The 17145-nt window shown below is 52.2% G+C and overlaps 2 protein-coding genes across 4 annotated transcripts; one reads left to right on the forward strand and one right to left on the reverse strand.

The window, feature by feature from the left end:
* Window positions 1-6309: 6309 nt before the first annotated feature.
* BLCAP (BLCAP apoptosis inducing factor) lies at window positions 6310-16800 on the reverse strand. The gene is made up of 2 exons (XM_055545010.1): window positions 16709-16800; window positions 6310-8236 (listed from the first exon to the last, which is right to left on the reverse strand). The coding sequence occupies exon 2, from the start codon at window positions 8058-8060 to the stop codon at window positions 7797-7799; it is 264 nt and encodes an 87-aa protein (XP_055400985.1). The 5' UTR covers window positions 8061-8236; window positions 16709-16800; the 3' UTR covers window positions 6310-7796.
* NNAT (neuronatin) lies at window positions 10105-12460 on the forward strand. 3 transcript variants are annotated; one of them, XM_055545008.1, is made up of 3 exons: window positions 10105-10247; window positions 11157-11237; window positions 11463-12460. In XM_055545008.1, the coding sequence occupies exons 1-3, from the start codon at window positions 10176-10178 to the stop codon at window positions 11553-11555; spliced, it is 246 nt and encodes an 81-aa protein (XP_055400983.1). In that variant the 5' UTR covers window positions 10105-10175; the 3' UTR covers window positions 11556-12460. The 3 variants fall into 3 exon arrangements, with proteins under 3 accessions (XP_055400983.1, XP_055400982.1, XP_055400984.1); XM_055545007.1 differs by having other exon boundaries at window positions 11157-11232; XM_055545009.1 differs by lacking the exon at window positions 11157-11237.
* Window positions 16801-17145: the final 345 nt, after the last annotated feature.

The raw sequence follows: 17145 nt of genomic DNA on the forward strand, positions 1-17145 counted from the left end.
TCACTTTAGAATCTATGTGTCTTTCTCTCTCTTTGACCGTATGCCCAAGAGCAAACAGTGTCTTATTTATCTTCACATTCTAACACCCAGCACTACGGGTGGAACACAGTGTTAGTCACTCAGTCATGTTCAACTCTTTGCCACCCCATGGACTGTAGCCCACCAGGCTCCTTTGTCCATGGGATTTTCCCAACAGCAATACTGGAGTGGGCTGCTGTTTCCTTCTCCAGGGGGTCTTTCTGACTCAGGGATCAAACCCAGGTCCTCCTGCCTTGCAGACAGATTTCAAAGCAGACACTCAAATGTTGTATTAATATATAGGTCATTGGCCCTTGCTTGAAACTTTCATCTCTCTCCTTCTCTTTGACTATCATTATTTTCCAAAGTTTATACCAATTCACAGTTCCCTTTGTACTTAGTGCCTGTTTGACTGTATCTCATTAGCATTGAGTATTCTTAGACTCTTCCCCCCAAATTTGTTGGTGAAAACTAGTGCTTCTTAATTGTTTTTATTGTTGATCTCCTGTTATTACTGAATTTTAATTATTTTCTCAAAAAATTTTCAGTCAAGTCTATTTTCTCTTCTGTATGCTGTTGAGGTGAATGACACGGCTATCTGTTGGGTAAGGGTGAGGGTTATTTTTACTGTTAAGGATTTGTGTGTCATCTTTTTACACATTATAGATCTGCAAACAGTTCATCCGCTCTGCTTTTTGGCTCTGTTTGTGACACTGTTTGACTTTGGAAATACTTAGCTTTGATGTGGTCAAGTTGGTTGGTCTTTGCCTTCTTGTACTTTGTTGTTTTTTAGCTTAGAGGGGCTTCCGCTTTCAGATACATTCAATATCCAGTTCCTTTTCTCCCTGGTTTTTAATGGAATTTATGTCTCCTTTCTGATCAAAAGTTTTTGAATTTGGGTATGTGCTCTCAGGGAAGCTGAAGATGGATTATTACTTTTCTTTCAATAGTCAGAGCTCCAACTTTGGACAAGTCTTCCCCTTGTGGCTCTGACACTAAGCTAAGTTATTCCTGGCTGATGATGGTATCAGGACCACAACATCCTCAGAGAATATGCCACCTAGACAGGGAACCAAAAGGCTATGGGAAGGTATGACTCCAGACACAGTGACAATGAAATGCAGGAAAGCATTTAAGGGGTAGCAGCAAAAAACCTTTTTGGAAGCCTGGCCAGGACAATGTGTGGAAAGATGGTTCACCCACTTTGCCAATACGAGGGGCTGAATCTAGCTGGCACCCAACAAACAGTCTTGGATAGCTTCTGACTCTACAAGGAAACATTACTCAGGGACCACAAGGGGGGGAGAGCCCAAGCCCTCCCCTCACCTGCATCAACCTACCTGCACACACTCTGCCAGGACATTTCACCATCAGCAGAAAAATCTCTCAGCCAGTTCCTGCCTGGCTCATCTTCTGGGGGCTGCAGCCATCGCCACGATTCCGCCATGCTCCAAGATGTGGACTTGACCCAGATCCTGGAGTCATCATGACCCCTGTCCAGTGACTGCTCTAGGAACCAGGGCATCTGAGGGCGATGCCAGAGCTAGAAAGGAACTCAAGGGTTATCTAGCTCAAATGCCTCATTTTACAAATAGGGAAACTAAGGCCCAGTGAGGGGAGGTGACTCACAGCCACCTGTTGCTGAAGGAAGGATACCAGGCTATCGAGCCTTTCAGGAGGTTCTTCTCACGTATCTTTTGTGACATGTTAGTGTCTGTGGTATCTGTGTGTAAAATATTAGTCTGGAGGCTAGAAAATACTGTCACTTCAGAGTTGCCAAGAGTAGACTTGGGAGGTAAACTGAATTCCTTCACTTCTAAGAAAGACCGACCCACTTCATTCCTTAGGGAGTCTAGAGAGTAACTGATTGAGCCATCCACCCGCCGGCAAGCCAACTAGCAGTCTATGCCACGCCTGGTCAGGCAAGTACTGTGCCTGGTTAGGGGACAAAGTTCAAGCCCCTACCCTCAAGGGTTGTGCGGGGCTTTGATGGCCAAGTTTAGGAGTCAGGACCACAAGTGACAGGGAACCACCGAAGGGCTGTGTTTGTCTTCCTCCCTCAGAGACCCTTCCAAGTCTGCTTTGACTCTAAGACTCTTGGCACTTACTTCTGCACCCAAGAGATGTAAAGTTTACTCTTTAATGCAAAAAATTCTTTGATCAAATGCTTGTTTTAACACACTTTCTCTCAATCAAGATTTCTCAGACTGAAGTAATAAGGATAAAGTTCACTGATATTTCACAGAAGGCTTTGGAAATGTGGACAGCTTCCTGGGTCAGCCCCTCTTTGATGAACAGATGGGGAAATGTGTCTGGAGGGGAGGCAGAGGAGGGCAAGGTCACACTGGAAGAGGGTCGGAATGGGGCCACGGCCTCAGCTCCCTGCCACTAGCAGTGTGAAGCGGGGAGGGGCAGCGTTCAGGTTTGGAAAAAGTGGTGAGGCCTCCCCGTGTAGACACTCCACAAGCTGCCAGGAAGAGAGGTGAGAGGCCAGAACTGCTCCAATGGCCAGCCTGTGGAGAAGGTTCATGTTCACCCGTATCTGATGTGACACTCTCGAACATCCGGGTCCCTCATGAGGAGAAGGCCATACAGGCAGGGATTTCTCTCCAAGAGGCAAAAATCCCTGGATGGTCCTGGGCAAGCTAGTGGCCAAGCAGGACTCTGGCCTCTCAGGAAAGAGCACTGTCTAGGTGTTCCTCTCCCTTTTAGGATACTGTCATTTGGGGGCTTGTAAAAAATAATTAAGGGAATTCCTGTGGAGGTGCTGACATACAGCCTCCCAAATGAGGTCTCTCCCTAACTCCGTGCAGCCCTGACGACTGGCACTGTAATTATGCGCCTACAGGACTGCCTCGGAGCCCTCCCTCCTGCTGAGCTCCTCAAGCAGCACAGGGCCTTCTCAGGTTCTGGGTTTGGTACAGGGCCTGGCAAATACTCCCTGTAGGAATGAATGAGCGGGAGAGCTGGGTGATCAGATTGCATCCCTAAGAAGCTAGGGTAGGTGGAGGGCAGTGGGGGCACGGAAGAGAGGCGAGAACATGTGTGAAGGCTCGGCCTTGAGTCAAGCTCCAGTGGGTGCTACGATCTCCGTTTTACTGGTGAGGAAACTGAGGCTCAGGGACATATGGTCACAGAGGCGGGGCCATAGGGTCTAGGCTCCCCAAAACCTCATCTCTCACGTTTGTCAGTCCTAAGTTGTTCCCCAAGTTCACCCCACCAAGACCTGACAGCCGAGAGGGAGACCCAGGGCTTCTGTCTGAAACCTTCAGCTGTTGCTCAGCCAGCTACTCCCTTTTACCTCAAGAACACTCTATAACCCAAGTTTTTCGCAAGATGTGGACTTCTCTCCCTGAACCTGGCAGACCAAACTCTGCCCCTCTTCTGGCTATTAGTCAGGATCACCTTCCCTTGCTCGCCAAGGATAGCACTGCTTAGTTCTTCCTTCTTGCCAGAGCAGTGACCCTTTCTCCCATTGGGGGTGGGCTGGGGGAGGGGGTTGGGAGTGAGAGTGAGCTTTGCACTAGATGCCAGGAGCCTGGGTTCTGGCTTGGCCAGCTGACTGAACACAAGAACGACCCCTCCCTGATGGTTTCCTGTGGCTGTTCAATGGGAGTCTCTCATCTTTGTCTTCCCTCCCCAGCCTGCTTTTTTCCCTGCCTTGTCTTCCTCATCCATCATGGCTCCTTGGATCCACTTCTCCCCATTTGTGATGATCTAGAAAGGGCAGGGGCCTTCCTGCCAACCTGTTGCTTTCACTGCTCAAATGCTCCTGTGTTCCCAATGGAAAAAAATCCCATCTTAAGTTAAATGCTGCTGTGATTGGGTCACCCCTATCCCCAGCACACCCTTATCTGTGATGGTTCCATCAGCTGGAAACTGAAGGCTTCTCACTCAGGACTGAGTTTGTGGGCCTGCCACCAACATGTCAACCTTAGACCCTCTCACTCTCTCCCAACACTGCTCCAGGGCAGGCAGATCCTGATGGTCCTTCCTGTTACTTTCAGCCCAGTCAGTCTCTTTAGCTATAAGCCAGAGATGCTTTGATTAGACAGTGAGAAATAACATTTCCTTTATTATCTCACGGCTCCAGCACTCACACTGGTCTTCAGGCCTCAGCCTGAACCTCACCAGGTCCTCTCCTCTTAGGGCACTTGTTATATCTTATCTGTGGGATTATCTGCCAACATCATTCCGTTTAGCTCAGATGACTCCCTGATGACAGAGACGATCCACCTTGTCCACCATGTGGCCCCAAGGCCTAGTCCCGTACAGGATTCCATACAGCTTAAGTACCTTGGCTTTTTGTTGTTATTCAAATAACAACACAAGACCCTGGGAGGTGGGGGGAAACCCAGTCACTGAGGAAGTCTGCATGAACATTAGCACTCAACAGAGGGCTGAGTGAAGTCACCTGGGCAAGTGGATCTCTCAGGAGAGGGCAGAAGTCCAGGAAGGCTTCCTGACAGAGGCCTCCTGGGCTAACGTGGTACAATGAATAAATCATAAAGCACATGCAGGCTGCCCTGCAAGGGCAATACCACCTTCCCAGAGCTCAGTCACCTTTCTCAAGTGCCTCCAGGAGGACAGGAAGATCCTAGGAGAAAGGATTCCCTGATTGTTAGAGGTAGGAAGACTGTGTTTGCTCCAAAAACCACATTTTACCTATAAGGAAACTGAGGGCCAGACGAGGGCATGGACCAACTGCTAGAAAAGCCCAGACCAAGGCCTCATGGAATCCTGTGGTTATCAGGTACCAGTCATTTCACACTAGGAGCCACAGAGACCGCCAGAATTGCCAGGTGTGGTTTTCTAAGACCTCATACCATGCTCTTTTGTAGGAGAGGCATCTCCTTCTCATTTTCCTGAAAGGCATTTCAGGAGGAGGGGCTGGGTGCTGCTGCGGTAAAATGGAGAGCAGTGCTGGACAGATAGAATGCTGATCTGGCAGTCACCTTGGGGAGGGGCGGCCTGCAGGCTTCCTGATGGAAAGGGCCACAAATCTTTCGGAGGGAGGCCTGTTTGTGACTCTTTAGTGAGCCTGACCTATGACAGAAAGCTGGTTTCTAGAGGAGAGCAAAATAAGCAATAATCTTGGCTTCATTTATCATCCAGGTGTCTCCATGGGAGAGCGTGGTCACAAAAGCCTTTTTTGCTTGTTTGTTTTGTTTTTGGAATTTGCAGTTGTCTATTTTCTTAAGTCTTCCCACTAGGCTAGAGTCATGAGCTCCTGGAGAGTCAGGCCCGGGTCTTGGCCCTGAAATCCACAGCAAGCCCAGGACAGGGACTCAGTGTTTGCTGAACAAACCATCCCTTCCACATGTAGGACTCCTCAGCTTGACAAGACTTTGTTGAACCACAAAATATATCCAGAAATCCAGAAGAAAAAAAACAAAGAATGCAGAGAGAAAAAACAGAAGCATCAGAAAGCAAAACACCCAGCAGATATAATCAATAAGTTTGGTTCTCTCATAATACCTTTAAAATGAACAAATCTTTGGCAAGTTTTGACCAAGAAAAGAGAAAGTGCTGATAGGCAACGGTAGGAATGAAAAAGAGATAAATGGACAATGGGGAGATTGAAGAGGGCAGGAGAAAACTACACAGTACTTTATAGCAATAAATTAGCAATCTAGGTAAAATGACCCAAGTTCTTTCACAATAAACTCTCACAATAGTCCTGTGCCTTGGACAGGCAGTGCTCCTGTTACGTTTTCTAGGAGACAAGACGGAGAGGTGGACACCCAGCATGGGGCCCTGACAAGGCACCCGGCTTTGTCTCAAAGGTCACGGCCACGGGAGCACGTGCACATCGACAGCATAGAACCGCACTTCCAGCCATCGCCCGGAGCCCCCGGCGTGGCCGGCCGGCCTTATTTATTTTTCCACTTGAAATGCCGAAAGGGGTTTCACTTTATTTTTACTTCAAAAGCAGCACCATAAAAATCCTTGATGATTAGAGCTCCAGCTGTCTTAAGTTGTTTGTCAAGGGATCAGTTACTCCGATCTCCTACGGAGGGAAACAGTTTCAGGCGAGAAGCCATGGGAGCTGAGAAACGCACATGTCTCCTCTCTGAAAACTTTCAGGCTCCCTCCTGTTCACCGCCTGGCCTGCCCTCTGCTCCCCCGCCCCCAATCCCACCATCTGCTCTCCAAAAAGCAGATCGAATTTTCGGGCTAAGGTACTCTGGCGCCAAGGACTCTGCCCCTCCATACTACCCTCTGCCCCCCACCAACTCAGAAATCCAATACCACGACCCAAACGGACTGCAGCCACATAAAACCACAGAGTAAAGTTTATAAAGCTTTATTAAACATTTCAAACAGCTGTGCAACGAACACACCAGAAATAAAAGCTCCAGAATAGCAGTCCAAATGTCCCACAAGTGTGGCCTTGAGGTCCCATTCCCTAGATGGACTGCCTCCAGTTCTGTCCTCTGCCTGGCCCATCTCCCTCCTGCTTCAGGCAAGAGAAAGATGGATGCTTTAGATTGGAGGGACAACCATGCTGATCCCCAGTGGGCAGGGGCCAGGAGACAGTCTCGTTTGCTGACACTTTTACTGAAGCGCAGAAAAAAGAAAAGAGCAAGTGACAGTCACAAAGTCTTCCTGTGTATTCTTCGTAAGGTACAGTCTATACACGTGCAGGACCGGAGGGACTCCTGGCACAAGGGCGATGGCCACTGCTCGCCTCTGTCTCGTCTGAACCACCTCGGAGTCCAGTGTGCTGGTCACTCTGCAATCCCCATGCTAAATACACACTGTAGCGGCACCTATGAGCTAGCTATTGTGACACCTCAAAATCAGAACACGTTCGATAAAGCTTCTTTAAAAGGGATTTACAACATGTACTTGTACAGGTACGTAAACACACACGCAGCACGCACAGCACACCACACCAAAAAATATCCAAACACATATCGAGGGGATCCTGGCTGTTATGAAACACACAAGTACGCTCCCATTCACTCGGCTGGGGACTGCTAGATCTACATAAACACACTGCACATCAACCCTGCAGCGCATGCATGGGAGACACAATGAGGTCCCCCTCCTCACGACAGTTGAAAGGCAGGAGGAAGGGCAAAGGAAGCGAAGCTGGGTGGCTGAGCAGGAGCTCAGACCCCTGGATGAAAGAGCAACATGTTATCTGTTACTCTTCCTTCAAAATGAAGTGGGGAAAATACTGAAGATCTGTGGCCAGCAGGCAAGACACAGTGCTGTCTAGCCTGTCGGCTGGGAAAGAAAGATGAAAAAGCGAGGCTCTCGGGCGTCAGCAATCTCTTTATATTCGAGATAAGTGCAAAAATGAGCTCTGTCTTGAACAGGTGCTCCCCAAAAAAGGAAAGGGGTAAAGAGAACTTACAGGAAGCCAAGAGAGGGACGGAGGAGTCAGTAATACTCAGAAGGGAGGACAGAGGTGACAATGAGTCTGGCATTTTATCTGCCCCGGTCATGCTGGGGCAGTTGACCAGGATGGGTGCAGATGCCTCGCGGGAATGCGGCGAGGGGGGTGGCCATCCTGCCAGCTGGGGGCCAAGATGGGGACAGAACACACACAACCACAAGACCACCTACGACTACAGGACTCTACAATAAAAGCACCGGTCAGTGCCCATTATTCACATTATAAGGATAAAACATCACAGGCCAAAAAGGCGCCGTCAGGAATGTGGCACCCGCGGGACTGCGGGATTTGAAACTCCAATGCTTTATGACCTATGTCAATGCCTCCCCTCCCGTCTTCTGCTTCCTTGGAAAGCTAACTGGGCTGGCTGTTAGGTGCCCACGACGCCAGGGTCGTGCGCCGATTCTGGAAGCGGGGAATCGGAGCAGTGGTACAGGAAACAGTTTCCCCAGCAGCTATAGCAGATGAGGAACAAGGCTGCCAGGAAAACCAAGGCACAAATTGTGCAAGGCTTCCGCTCCAGGAGGAAGCTGAGCAGGTAGAAGCCCATGAACATGGAGTGGCTGAACCACAGGGCGGGGTTGAGGGGCTTGGGGATGAGGAGGACGGGCAGCAGCCACTGGAGGCAATACATGATCTCTGCCGGACAGGGCCTTCGCCAAGGCCACCGGGCACCGCTGCAGGAACCGACCTAATAGGAGCTAGCGGGCGCGGGCGGCTGCCCTCTGCTTTCTTCAACCCTCGCTCTCCAGGAGCTGAGCCGCTGTGCTCTCTGGCTGTCAGCCCGGGATCACCAAGGCAGCAGGGATCCTGAAGAGAAAAGTCAACACAATAGACAAACAGACACAAAACAGACAGACAGACAAACAGACAAAAAAAAAAAAAAAAAACAGGAACAGAATGTATACTTATTTGGAAAAATGGATCATGGTTAACAACACCAAATGTGAATGCCCTTTCCTCCCTGCCCTCCCATGGAAGTCTACTCCTCTCCAAGCCACCCTTTGAAGAAGCATCCTAGGTATCTCCCCTTCTGGGGGGGTGGGGGGGAGCTCGGCCAGAGGGCTCTAGGCAGGTCCGGCACAGTGGACTGGCTTTGCCTGGGCCCTGCCCAGCAGAGATCATGTATCGCCTCCTGGGGCTGCGGCCCGTCCTCAAGGGGCCCAGACCTCACAATACCGCCCTGTGGTTGCCACCGGATGGCCATGGGCTCCGTGCTGTGCCCCCGCGGAATAAGAAAAGGATTCTGCCTGTGGTCTCTTTCACAGCAGGTGCTTGGTGTAAAGTAGCCGCGCACCGCAGGTGGCAGATTGCAGGCAATGGTTCCTCGCAAGCTCTGCAAAGCTGCCGCAGCATCTCCAAATATTTTGCTTTAAGATGGCAGCCCAGAATGAGCTTGGCTCTTTTAAATAATCCAGTGTCATTCTGCCAAAATCTGCCAACTTCTTCGAAAGTCAAAATAGGAGAAAAAAAAAAACCACCCTTCTGCTTCATCCAACATGACCACTTGCCCAAGTTCACTTACGCTCTCCATCTGCCGCCGGCACTGTATAGAACTTGCCCTCCATGCGATTTTAATCAAAATTAATTGTCTACCCATATTGGGGCAAATGCCAGTTGGCGCCTGTGCCAGGCAGTCGCTGGAGAGAAGTGCGCTTGAGCGGCGGGCCACTGGTACGCCAGGGCCGCACTCGCAGATCGCGATCCGATCTTCCTGCCGCGCCTGCTATCTGAACCGCAGCAGCCTCTACCCTCCCGTGGCTGTACCAAAACCCCGCTCCGAACTCCAGGCGTCCAGCTTAACGGGTACAAAGAACCTCGCGGGCTGAGGAAGACCTGCCAGGGCCTGGGGGTAGGGGAGCAGAGGTTGAAATAACTCACCTAGCAGCAAACTATCCCAGAGCGCCTTCAGACCACTACTTTGGAGAGCTCATCCCATCCCTTCCACGCACACAAAGGCGCCATCCCGCCCACTTCCCATCCCACAAGGTAGACACACCCGGTGACTATCGCTCTTCCACCTAGGGCTCAGTGTCCTGGCTCAGCTCCCTACAACTGCCACGGCTGCAGATGTAACAACCGTAAGAAGCGGGATGTGAGGAATCCCCGAAAGGTTCCGCGCGCAGGGACTCTTGCAAAGCAGAGGACGTGGGCTTCTAACACATTGAGTATTAGAAAAAGAATACTGAGCAGGGGACCTGTGAAGTCAAGGCTTCTAGAAGGGGCACCTGTTTTTGCTCCGCGGGGCAGATGATCCCTCTCTAACTTAGGTCCCCTTGATTTTCCACCTGAGCCCAAGGTGCGATATGGCGCAGCATCGGACACTGGGCTCGAATCTGCAGGCTTGGGGTCAGAGAGAGGGGTTCCGCTACCAAGAAGTGCGCGCCTCTACTTTCACCCTATGCGCTAACTCAAGAGTTACATTTCCCCTCCATTTTAAATTAAAATTCAAAGAGCGGGCACAGCGGAATCTTCTGGAAAGGGGCGAAGATGAACTCAGGAGGCGGGGGTCGATGTGGAAAGAGCAGACGGATTATTTTTTTTTCCTCTTCTGACGAATGAGGAGCGCCCCCAGCTACCCCTCCTCACGGACCCCCCGCCCAAGCACGCATGCGCACTTGGGCAGCGGGCAGATACTTAAGGCGCGGCCACCGCGGCTGCGGCAGTGCGCCCAACAGCGGACTCCGAGAGGCTAGCGGACCTCGGAACCGGCAGCACTCGCTCTCAACCACCCACCAGTCTCGGAACCATGGCGGCAGTGGCGGCAGCGTCGGCTGAATTGCTCATCATCGGCTGGTACATTTTCCGCGTGCTGCTGCAGGTAAGCATGCTTGGGTTCTGGGTGGGAGAGGGTCCCGATGCGCGTCCCCAGAACCGGCAAGCCCGCGTTGCAGTTGCCGCATCCCAACCCGTCCTGCCCCAATTGCCGCGATCCTTGCCCGCCCAAATGCCGCGGGCGGCACTGCACGCCCCCGCCCGTTCCCTGCGCCCTCCTCCTTGCGTAGACCCTTCCCAGTGCGCCCGCTCGGGAACAAAGAGTTGGGGCGCGGCGGGCGCCTGCCGCTGATGATCGCCGAGGCTCTTAGCGACCAACGTGGTAAGAAAATCCCGCTACACCAGATTCGACCCCAGGAGGGAGGCGGGGCACTTCTGTTTTGCGAAGAGAGACTTTACCGCTCACAAAGTGAAATTTTTCTGCCTTAAAAAAATTGCGCATTGCGGAAAAATTTTCCTTTAGAAAATACAGCACTTGCGGGGGTGGGACAAAAAATAAGTTAGAAAAAGGCATTTCTCGGGGGAAAAAAACCAGCACTTTGCAAAAGCCACGAATACAACAAATCAGAAAAATTCGCGGGAAAAAATGAATTAGAGAAATCGCGCATTGCAGGAAGAATCAGACAAAAGCACTTGGAAGAAAAAAATAATTAGATAAGAAACGCACTGCAGAAAAAAATTAGACAAAGGAGCTAACAGAAATTACGAATCAATAAAAGCGCTCTGAAGAAAGCAATTAGAGGAAAAGGTTCTTTTTAGGAAAAATAGGGAAAAAGTGCTTCCGAAAAAGGACAGTTCGCTTTATTTAAAAATAGTGAAATTGCTTTGTGTAAAAAGAGATAAATTAGAAGAAAGCGCTTTGTCCATAAAATCATCTACCCTAAAAGCACCCCTTGTTGGAAGAATTCCCTGCTAAAGGAATCCTTTGCCAAAGGAATCGCATATTTCCTTCAAGGTGTTCCTGGAATGCTGCATTTACTGGGTAGGATTCGCTTTTCGAAATCCTCCAGGGACACAGCCCATTGCGAGAAGTGAGGTATACCTAAGTTGTGGGTCCAATCAGCTTGCGGCCATGCAGCCTTCAGCACAGTTGGAAAAGCTCCAGCTGCCCTGACTCGTGGACAAGCTGCGCCCGCACCCGCCTCTCCTCATTGGACAGGCGGGCGGGGCAGGGGGCGGGGCGGGGGCGGGCCCGGCAGCGCTGCAGACACTGCGGGTGCCCGCCTCTAAGGGCAGGTCCTGGGTCTCTCACTCGCCACAGGTGTTCAGGTACTCCCTGCAGAAGCTGGCATACACGGTGTCGAGAACCGGACGGCACGTGCTGGGAGAGCGCCGCCAGCGGGCCCCCAACTGAGGCCCCAGCCCCCTCCCCTGGGCGGCCGTGTCACCAGGTGCTCCTGTGCCATTCCACCAGCATGGGAGCCAGCGCCGCGCAGGAATGGGGCGTCCCCTGTGCCCTCTCGCCAGAGGAGCACTTGCCAAGGTCAGTGAGGGGCTGGTAGGCCCCCGGAGAAGCAGCACCGACAATGACGACAACAAGAGATCCCTTCCCCACCCCTTTGCACCCCTCCCACTGCGGGTGGCCTAGAGGGAGGAGGGGGGCTTGGGGGGAGCAGACTCCTGAGATCTGGGCACAGGCAACGCATTCAGATCTGGACCAAGTCGGGACAGCGCCATCCCAGCTGTGCAGCCATGGCCATGCCAGCAGGCGGCACCACAGAGATCCAGACAACTACACCAGCCAGCAGAATGGCCATTCCAACATCACCAGCCGAAGCCCTGAATCTCGGTGCAGCAGACGAGCGACAACTATGTGCCTGTGTGGCAGGACTGGAGGGCAGAGGGTGAGGGGAGAGGGTTAAGAAGCAGAGCAGGGCCCTCACTGTCCTTTGCCTACGGCATGTGCATTCCAGCCTTGCTGCCTTTGCTCCCTCAATTCCCCTTTCTTCCTCACTGCCACCCCAAAGAAATGTGTCACTCAATTTGGACCTACTGAGCAAGAAAATGAATCCCATCTTTATCAAAACACCTTCTCCAAGCCCCCAGCCTCTCACTGATCTTGAATCCCCCAGGTCTCATGCAATTGTGGTCAATATTGTGGTAATCGCTAATTGTAATGATTGTATAAGTGTGCATTAGTTGTGTCTCCCCGGCTAGATTGTAAGCTCCTGGAGGACAGGGACCGCCTCTACTAAAAATAAAAAAGTACCTCCCCTGTCTCGCACAGTGTCCCAGGACCCTGCGGGGCGGTGGAGGCGCACCAAAAATTTTGTCTCCTGTCACTTCTTGTGGCTTCAACACATACTTCTAAGACTGGTCTGGGTGGGCACACTACTTGGGGTGGGGGAGGCAACAAAATGGGAATAAACCTTCACACACCCAGTTTCATCTCAACACTGTCCTAAGAAAAAGGACCTCACCCCCCACCACCCACAGGAAAAAGGGGAACCATCTTCACTTGTGGTCTCGAAATAAGGGACCACTTATCCCTCCCCAAAGGGGTGGGCTTCACTCATCCTGGGATAGGGGTCTTGGCAAAGATGAGGGGGGAAAAGATGGGAGAGGGGGAAAAGTGGGAGGGGGGAAACATGGGAGGAAGGGAAGGGTAGAAGGAGGGGGAAAGGGGGGAAGTGGGAGGAGGGAAAGGAGGAGGAGTGGAAAGGTGGGAGGAGCCCTACGTCCCTGAGGGTACTAGGGACCAAGAGGGTAATCAGGAATTGAGAACACAAAGTCTTGGGGATCCATCTAGGATCCCCAAGGAAATAAGCATGGGGTACACAGGTTTGGACACTACTGGTGTTCTGTCGTTAGTCAGGTCTGACTCTGCAACTCCATGGACTGCAGCACGCCACGCTTCCCTGGGATAAAAGGTGTGGTGTGGCCCTTCCCTGCCCAGCTCACCCCTTCAGGCCCTATAACCTCTACCAGGACCACGACATGGGCATCCTGCCAGGCCGGCCTAGTCCCCCAGGGCCTCCTCCCCAACCCTCAGGAACCTCTCTCCAGCTCACTTTCCCCATCACTGGGTTCTCTGCTTCTCCCACCCATAGCCTCCATATTCTTAAGGGTGCTTACCAGGTCCCCGACCCTGGGCTCTCTCCTGCCATCATGCCAGGGTGGGTAGGTGGGCTGGCTGCTCAGCTCCTGACTTCTCTCTCCCACTCCTCAGTGAGTCAGGGCTTCTTTTACATGGGGTCAGCTGACTGCCCCACCAAGTGGCCCTGCCGCCTGTTCAGCCTCGTCTGTGGCTTTATGTGTTCCTGTCACCACACACCTGTTCCCGGGTCAACATCCAGGGAGTGAGTTGGAGGGCCATAAATCTTTCTGCCACTTCCTTAAATCCCTTAGTCACAGCTGTCGCAAACACTTCTGGAGCACAAAGGACCTCAATCCCTTGAGCCTCATGTTGCCTGCCCCTAATCCAGGCCCTAGCATTTCTCAGGCCAACCACCAGCACCTTCAGAGGCACCTATAACTTGAGTTCAAGGTCAGAGAATTAAGGGGGTGGAGGGTGAAGACCTCAATTCAGAAAGTGGCCTTGCCTTGGTCAGCCCAGGGAACCTGGTCAGGTCACTCCTAGTCCTCCCTTTAGTTCCCCTCTGTGAAAGGACTGCTAAGATCCCAGGGAACCCCAACCTGCTAGAAACATTCGGCCATCATAGAAACATTCGGCCATCAAAGTGGCAATCAGGACTCAACGGGACTGGGGATGTGCAATCTGAGGCTTGGGGTGGGGATGTAGGATCCGAGGCTCGGGCTGGGTGGTTCCAGTCCTTACCACAGCCTGAAGGTGGGGCAGGTCTCCGCATGCCCCAGGGTGACTCAGCAGCCGGCAATGTCCACACCTCCCTTCTGAAGCCCATATCTTGGCAAGCCTCAAGACTGGGAGTATTCGTGGTTTTCCACACTAAACTGGGAGACCCGTGAACATATTCCAACACCTGTTCTCAATGAAGGGTGCCCCTCCTCACAGAGCCTTCAAGGGGTGTGCCCCATGGCCCCAGTGCCCCAGACGCTCTAGTCTTGGCCCAGGTATAAGGCAGCCAGGCTTAGGGAGACGAGATGAGGCAGCATGGAAGTGTCTGGATGCTCTTGACACAGTAGGCCCCCCTTTAAAAAGGCAGGAGGCTGCTGGCAGCCCCAGGGCTTCCCAGATGATCCTGGCGAAGCCCCACTGCAGGGCTTCCTCCATCCATCCATCGGCAGGACTCTGAGTGCGGCATGATGAGATGACAGACTCCCCAGCCAGGGCTGCCCTGGTGGGCTGCACTCACACAGGTGGCTTAAACGCGCAATGTCCACTCCCCCCGCCCTTCTGCCCCGCATCAAGCCCTCATGTTATGGGAGGAAACACAGTCCACTGGAGAAGACGGAAGGAATATGTTCACTTTCTACTCCTGTGCAGTGCTTAGAAGTCTGGTCCAAACCTAACTTGTTTATACAATTTTTTTTCCAGAGGCAATACCATTAAAACATTTTATTCTGATAGAGAACAATGGGAGGAGTTAAAAATGACTACAATTTTGTTGCAAAGCCCTTAGTCCACAGCACCCCCCCTTTCCTTAAATTTTCTCTACCACCCCTGCTTTGCCCCCACAAGACCAAGGATAGAGCAGATGAGTTATGAAGGAACTGGAATGGCTGAGTGGGACTCCAACAGCAGGCAAGGATCTTGGGACGAATGCCCCCAGAGGATGTTAGTCTCTTAGCCTAACCAGCTTCAGTTAAATCCCAGAGGGGTTTAGGTACCCTGACCGTTAAGAGATATAGGGTTCTATGTGACACCATTACCTCTCCCTGTGGAACATTTGGATTGCGATGGAAGGACAGGTTTCTTGAGCTTCGGCTGCAGGACAGCAACAGCTTATTACGCGTGGGTTGGAGGTGTGAGCAGGTGTGCTGTAAGCCATTTGCTAGACAACTATTTTCAAACTTGTACCTACTCAGGAGCCAGCACCCTAAAGTGAGATTCTAAATTTGCAGTTACTTTCACCCCCAGAGATTTAAACGTGCACACACATACAAAACATTAGTCTCACAACAGTCTCTTTCCCTGGTGACCTCTGATTTCCTCTATAAGCCCCAGAGACATGCCACCATCTTCTCTGGTTATGGTCCTGCTCAACCTCCCCTCTCCCTTTCCCACGGGGCCCATTCCCCAGCAGGATCCAGATTCCAGAGCATTCCCAGAACAGGAAGTCAGACAGGCAAGCAACACAGGGTCCTTGGTATATCGCACAGTGACAGGCTTGAAATGGAATGCATATGCTTCGAAGATAAGAGAACAACAACAGAAAAACACAACCAAACCCAGACTTCAAGATTCCTCTTTGAAACAACAGATTACAGACAAAAGGTTAAACTGTTATTGGCAGAAATTCTAACAAGACCTGTTTTAGTTATGGAAGTGATCTGGTCGCTGGAAATCGACCAGGGCTCGGCAATCTTTCAACAGCTTTGGTTGACATTAATTAGTCTCTGATTTCAAACAAACAAATAAACAAAATCTAACACTTGGCATTAGCACTTAAGCTGGAACTTTTTTGGGGGGTGGGGGGAGGTTCTGGCTTTGGTGTTGCCGTCCAGAAGGCTGAGGGGATGGTGGTACCATGTCAGGCAAGGCAAAGAGAAGCGGTCCCCAAGACACCAGTTCCCTGTAAGGGATAAAACACGATCCATACCTATAAACAGAAAGACCATTTCTTTCCTAAGATAGACCCCAGTGTGCCCCAACATTTAGCGTTGCAAAGGGACATGCAGGCCTGGAAGGAAATTAAAGAAGCTGTGGAAGAGGGAAGGAAAAATCAACTGTCCCCCATCCCCCATTCTTTCCAGGCCATTAGTGTGCCAGGCATTTCATTCCTTCAGCTGCCTTTGAGGGCCACTCCCCATGTATATTGTAGGAAAGGGAACGGGTGTCTAGACTTGGTGTAAAATTAGAGAGAAGAAGAACCACCCGCGCCCCAAAGCAGAGCGTCAACCTATCACCCCAGACAGCACGGCGGGGACCCGGGGAGGGAGACCCTTTTCTCCCCCCTTTCCCCCACGCCCCTTCTGATTTTAAAAAAAGAGGAAGAAAAAGCAACTGAAGTGGCGGGGACAGAGTGACAGATCTCTCACAAGCTGGGCCCCCTGCCACGGGTCCCGGGAGCTGAAGACACGGTGGTCGCACCCCCAGCCCCGCGCTCCCCGGTTCTGCCTGCCCCTTCCCGGGAGCTGACAGGCGAGCGCTGACCTTGGAGGCCAGAACGAGAACCCAGGAGGCCGGGGACCCGCCCTCGGGCCGGGAAGGTAGTACCCCCGCCCCCCCGCCCCCCACAAGGCCCGGCCCGGAGGCCAAACAGCGCGATCACGTGACACCGGACAGGGGCGGCCCCCAGGGTGCGCGGAAGGAAAACCCCAGAGAGGGACCGGACGACGCCTTAAGGTGACCCCGAAGGGACAACATGGCGGCGCGGTCGCATGAGGGCCTCTCATCCCGCCCCCCGGAGGCCGACGCCACAGTACCTGCGAGACCCGCCATGGCGCCGCCGCCACTGCTGTCGCCTTCGCTGCCGCGACCCTCTTCCACCTCAGCTCGCCACCGACGCCGCAGGAAGCCGGGGAGCCGCCCCCTTCGTCTTCTAGTCGAGCCGGTCGAGGACCCCTCCTGGAATCGGGCTGCCTACATCAGACGCCTGATCAAGCGACCTAAATTCTGGGGGCTCACCCTGGCCTCATACGCTCTTAACATTTGCATAGATGACCATTTGAAGATTTTTATTAGTGTGTGCCGAAATCTGCGGGCTCTGGACGCTTCAAATCCGAAGAGTTTTTGATCAGGCGTGTCCTGAACAGCCCCGAGTCACAGCGCCCTTGGTCCCCTCATGCATATGCAGTAGATTGTGATCTTTACACTCGGGGAGCAGAGGGGGTGTACCCTAGTGTCCGTAGGTGAGCACTTC

Source organism: Bubalus kerabau, chromosome 13 (genome assembly GCF_029407905.1).
Source record: "Bubalus kerabau isolate K-KA32 ecotype Philippines breed swamp buffalo chromosome 13, PCC_UOA_SB_1v2, whole genome shotgun sequence".
Classification (NCBI taxonomy): domain Eukaryota; kingdom Metazoa; phylum Chordata; class Mammalia; order Artiodactyla; family Bovidae; genus Bubalus; species Bubalus kerabau.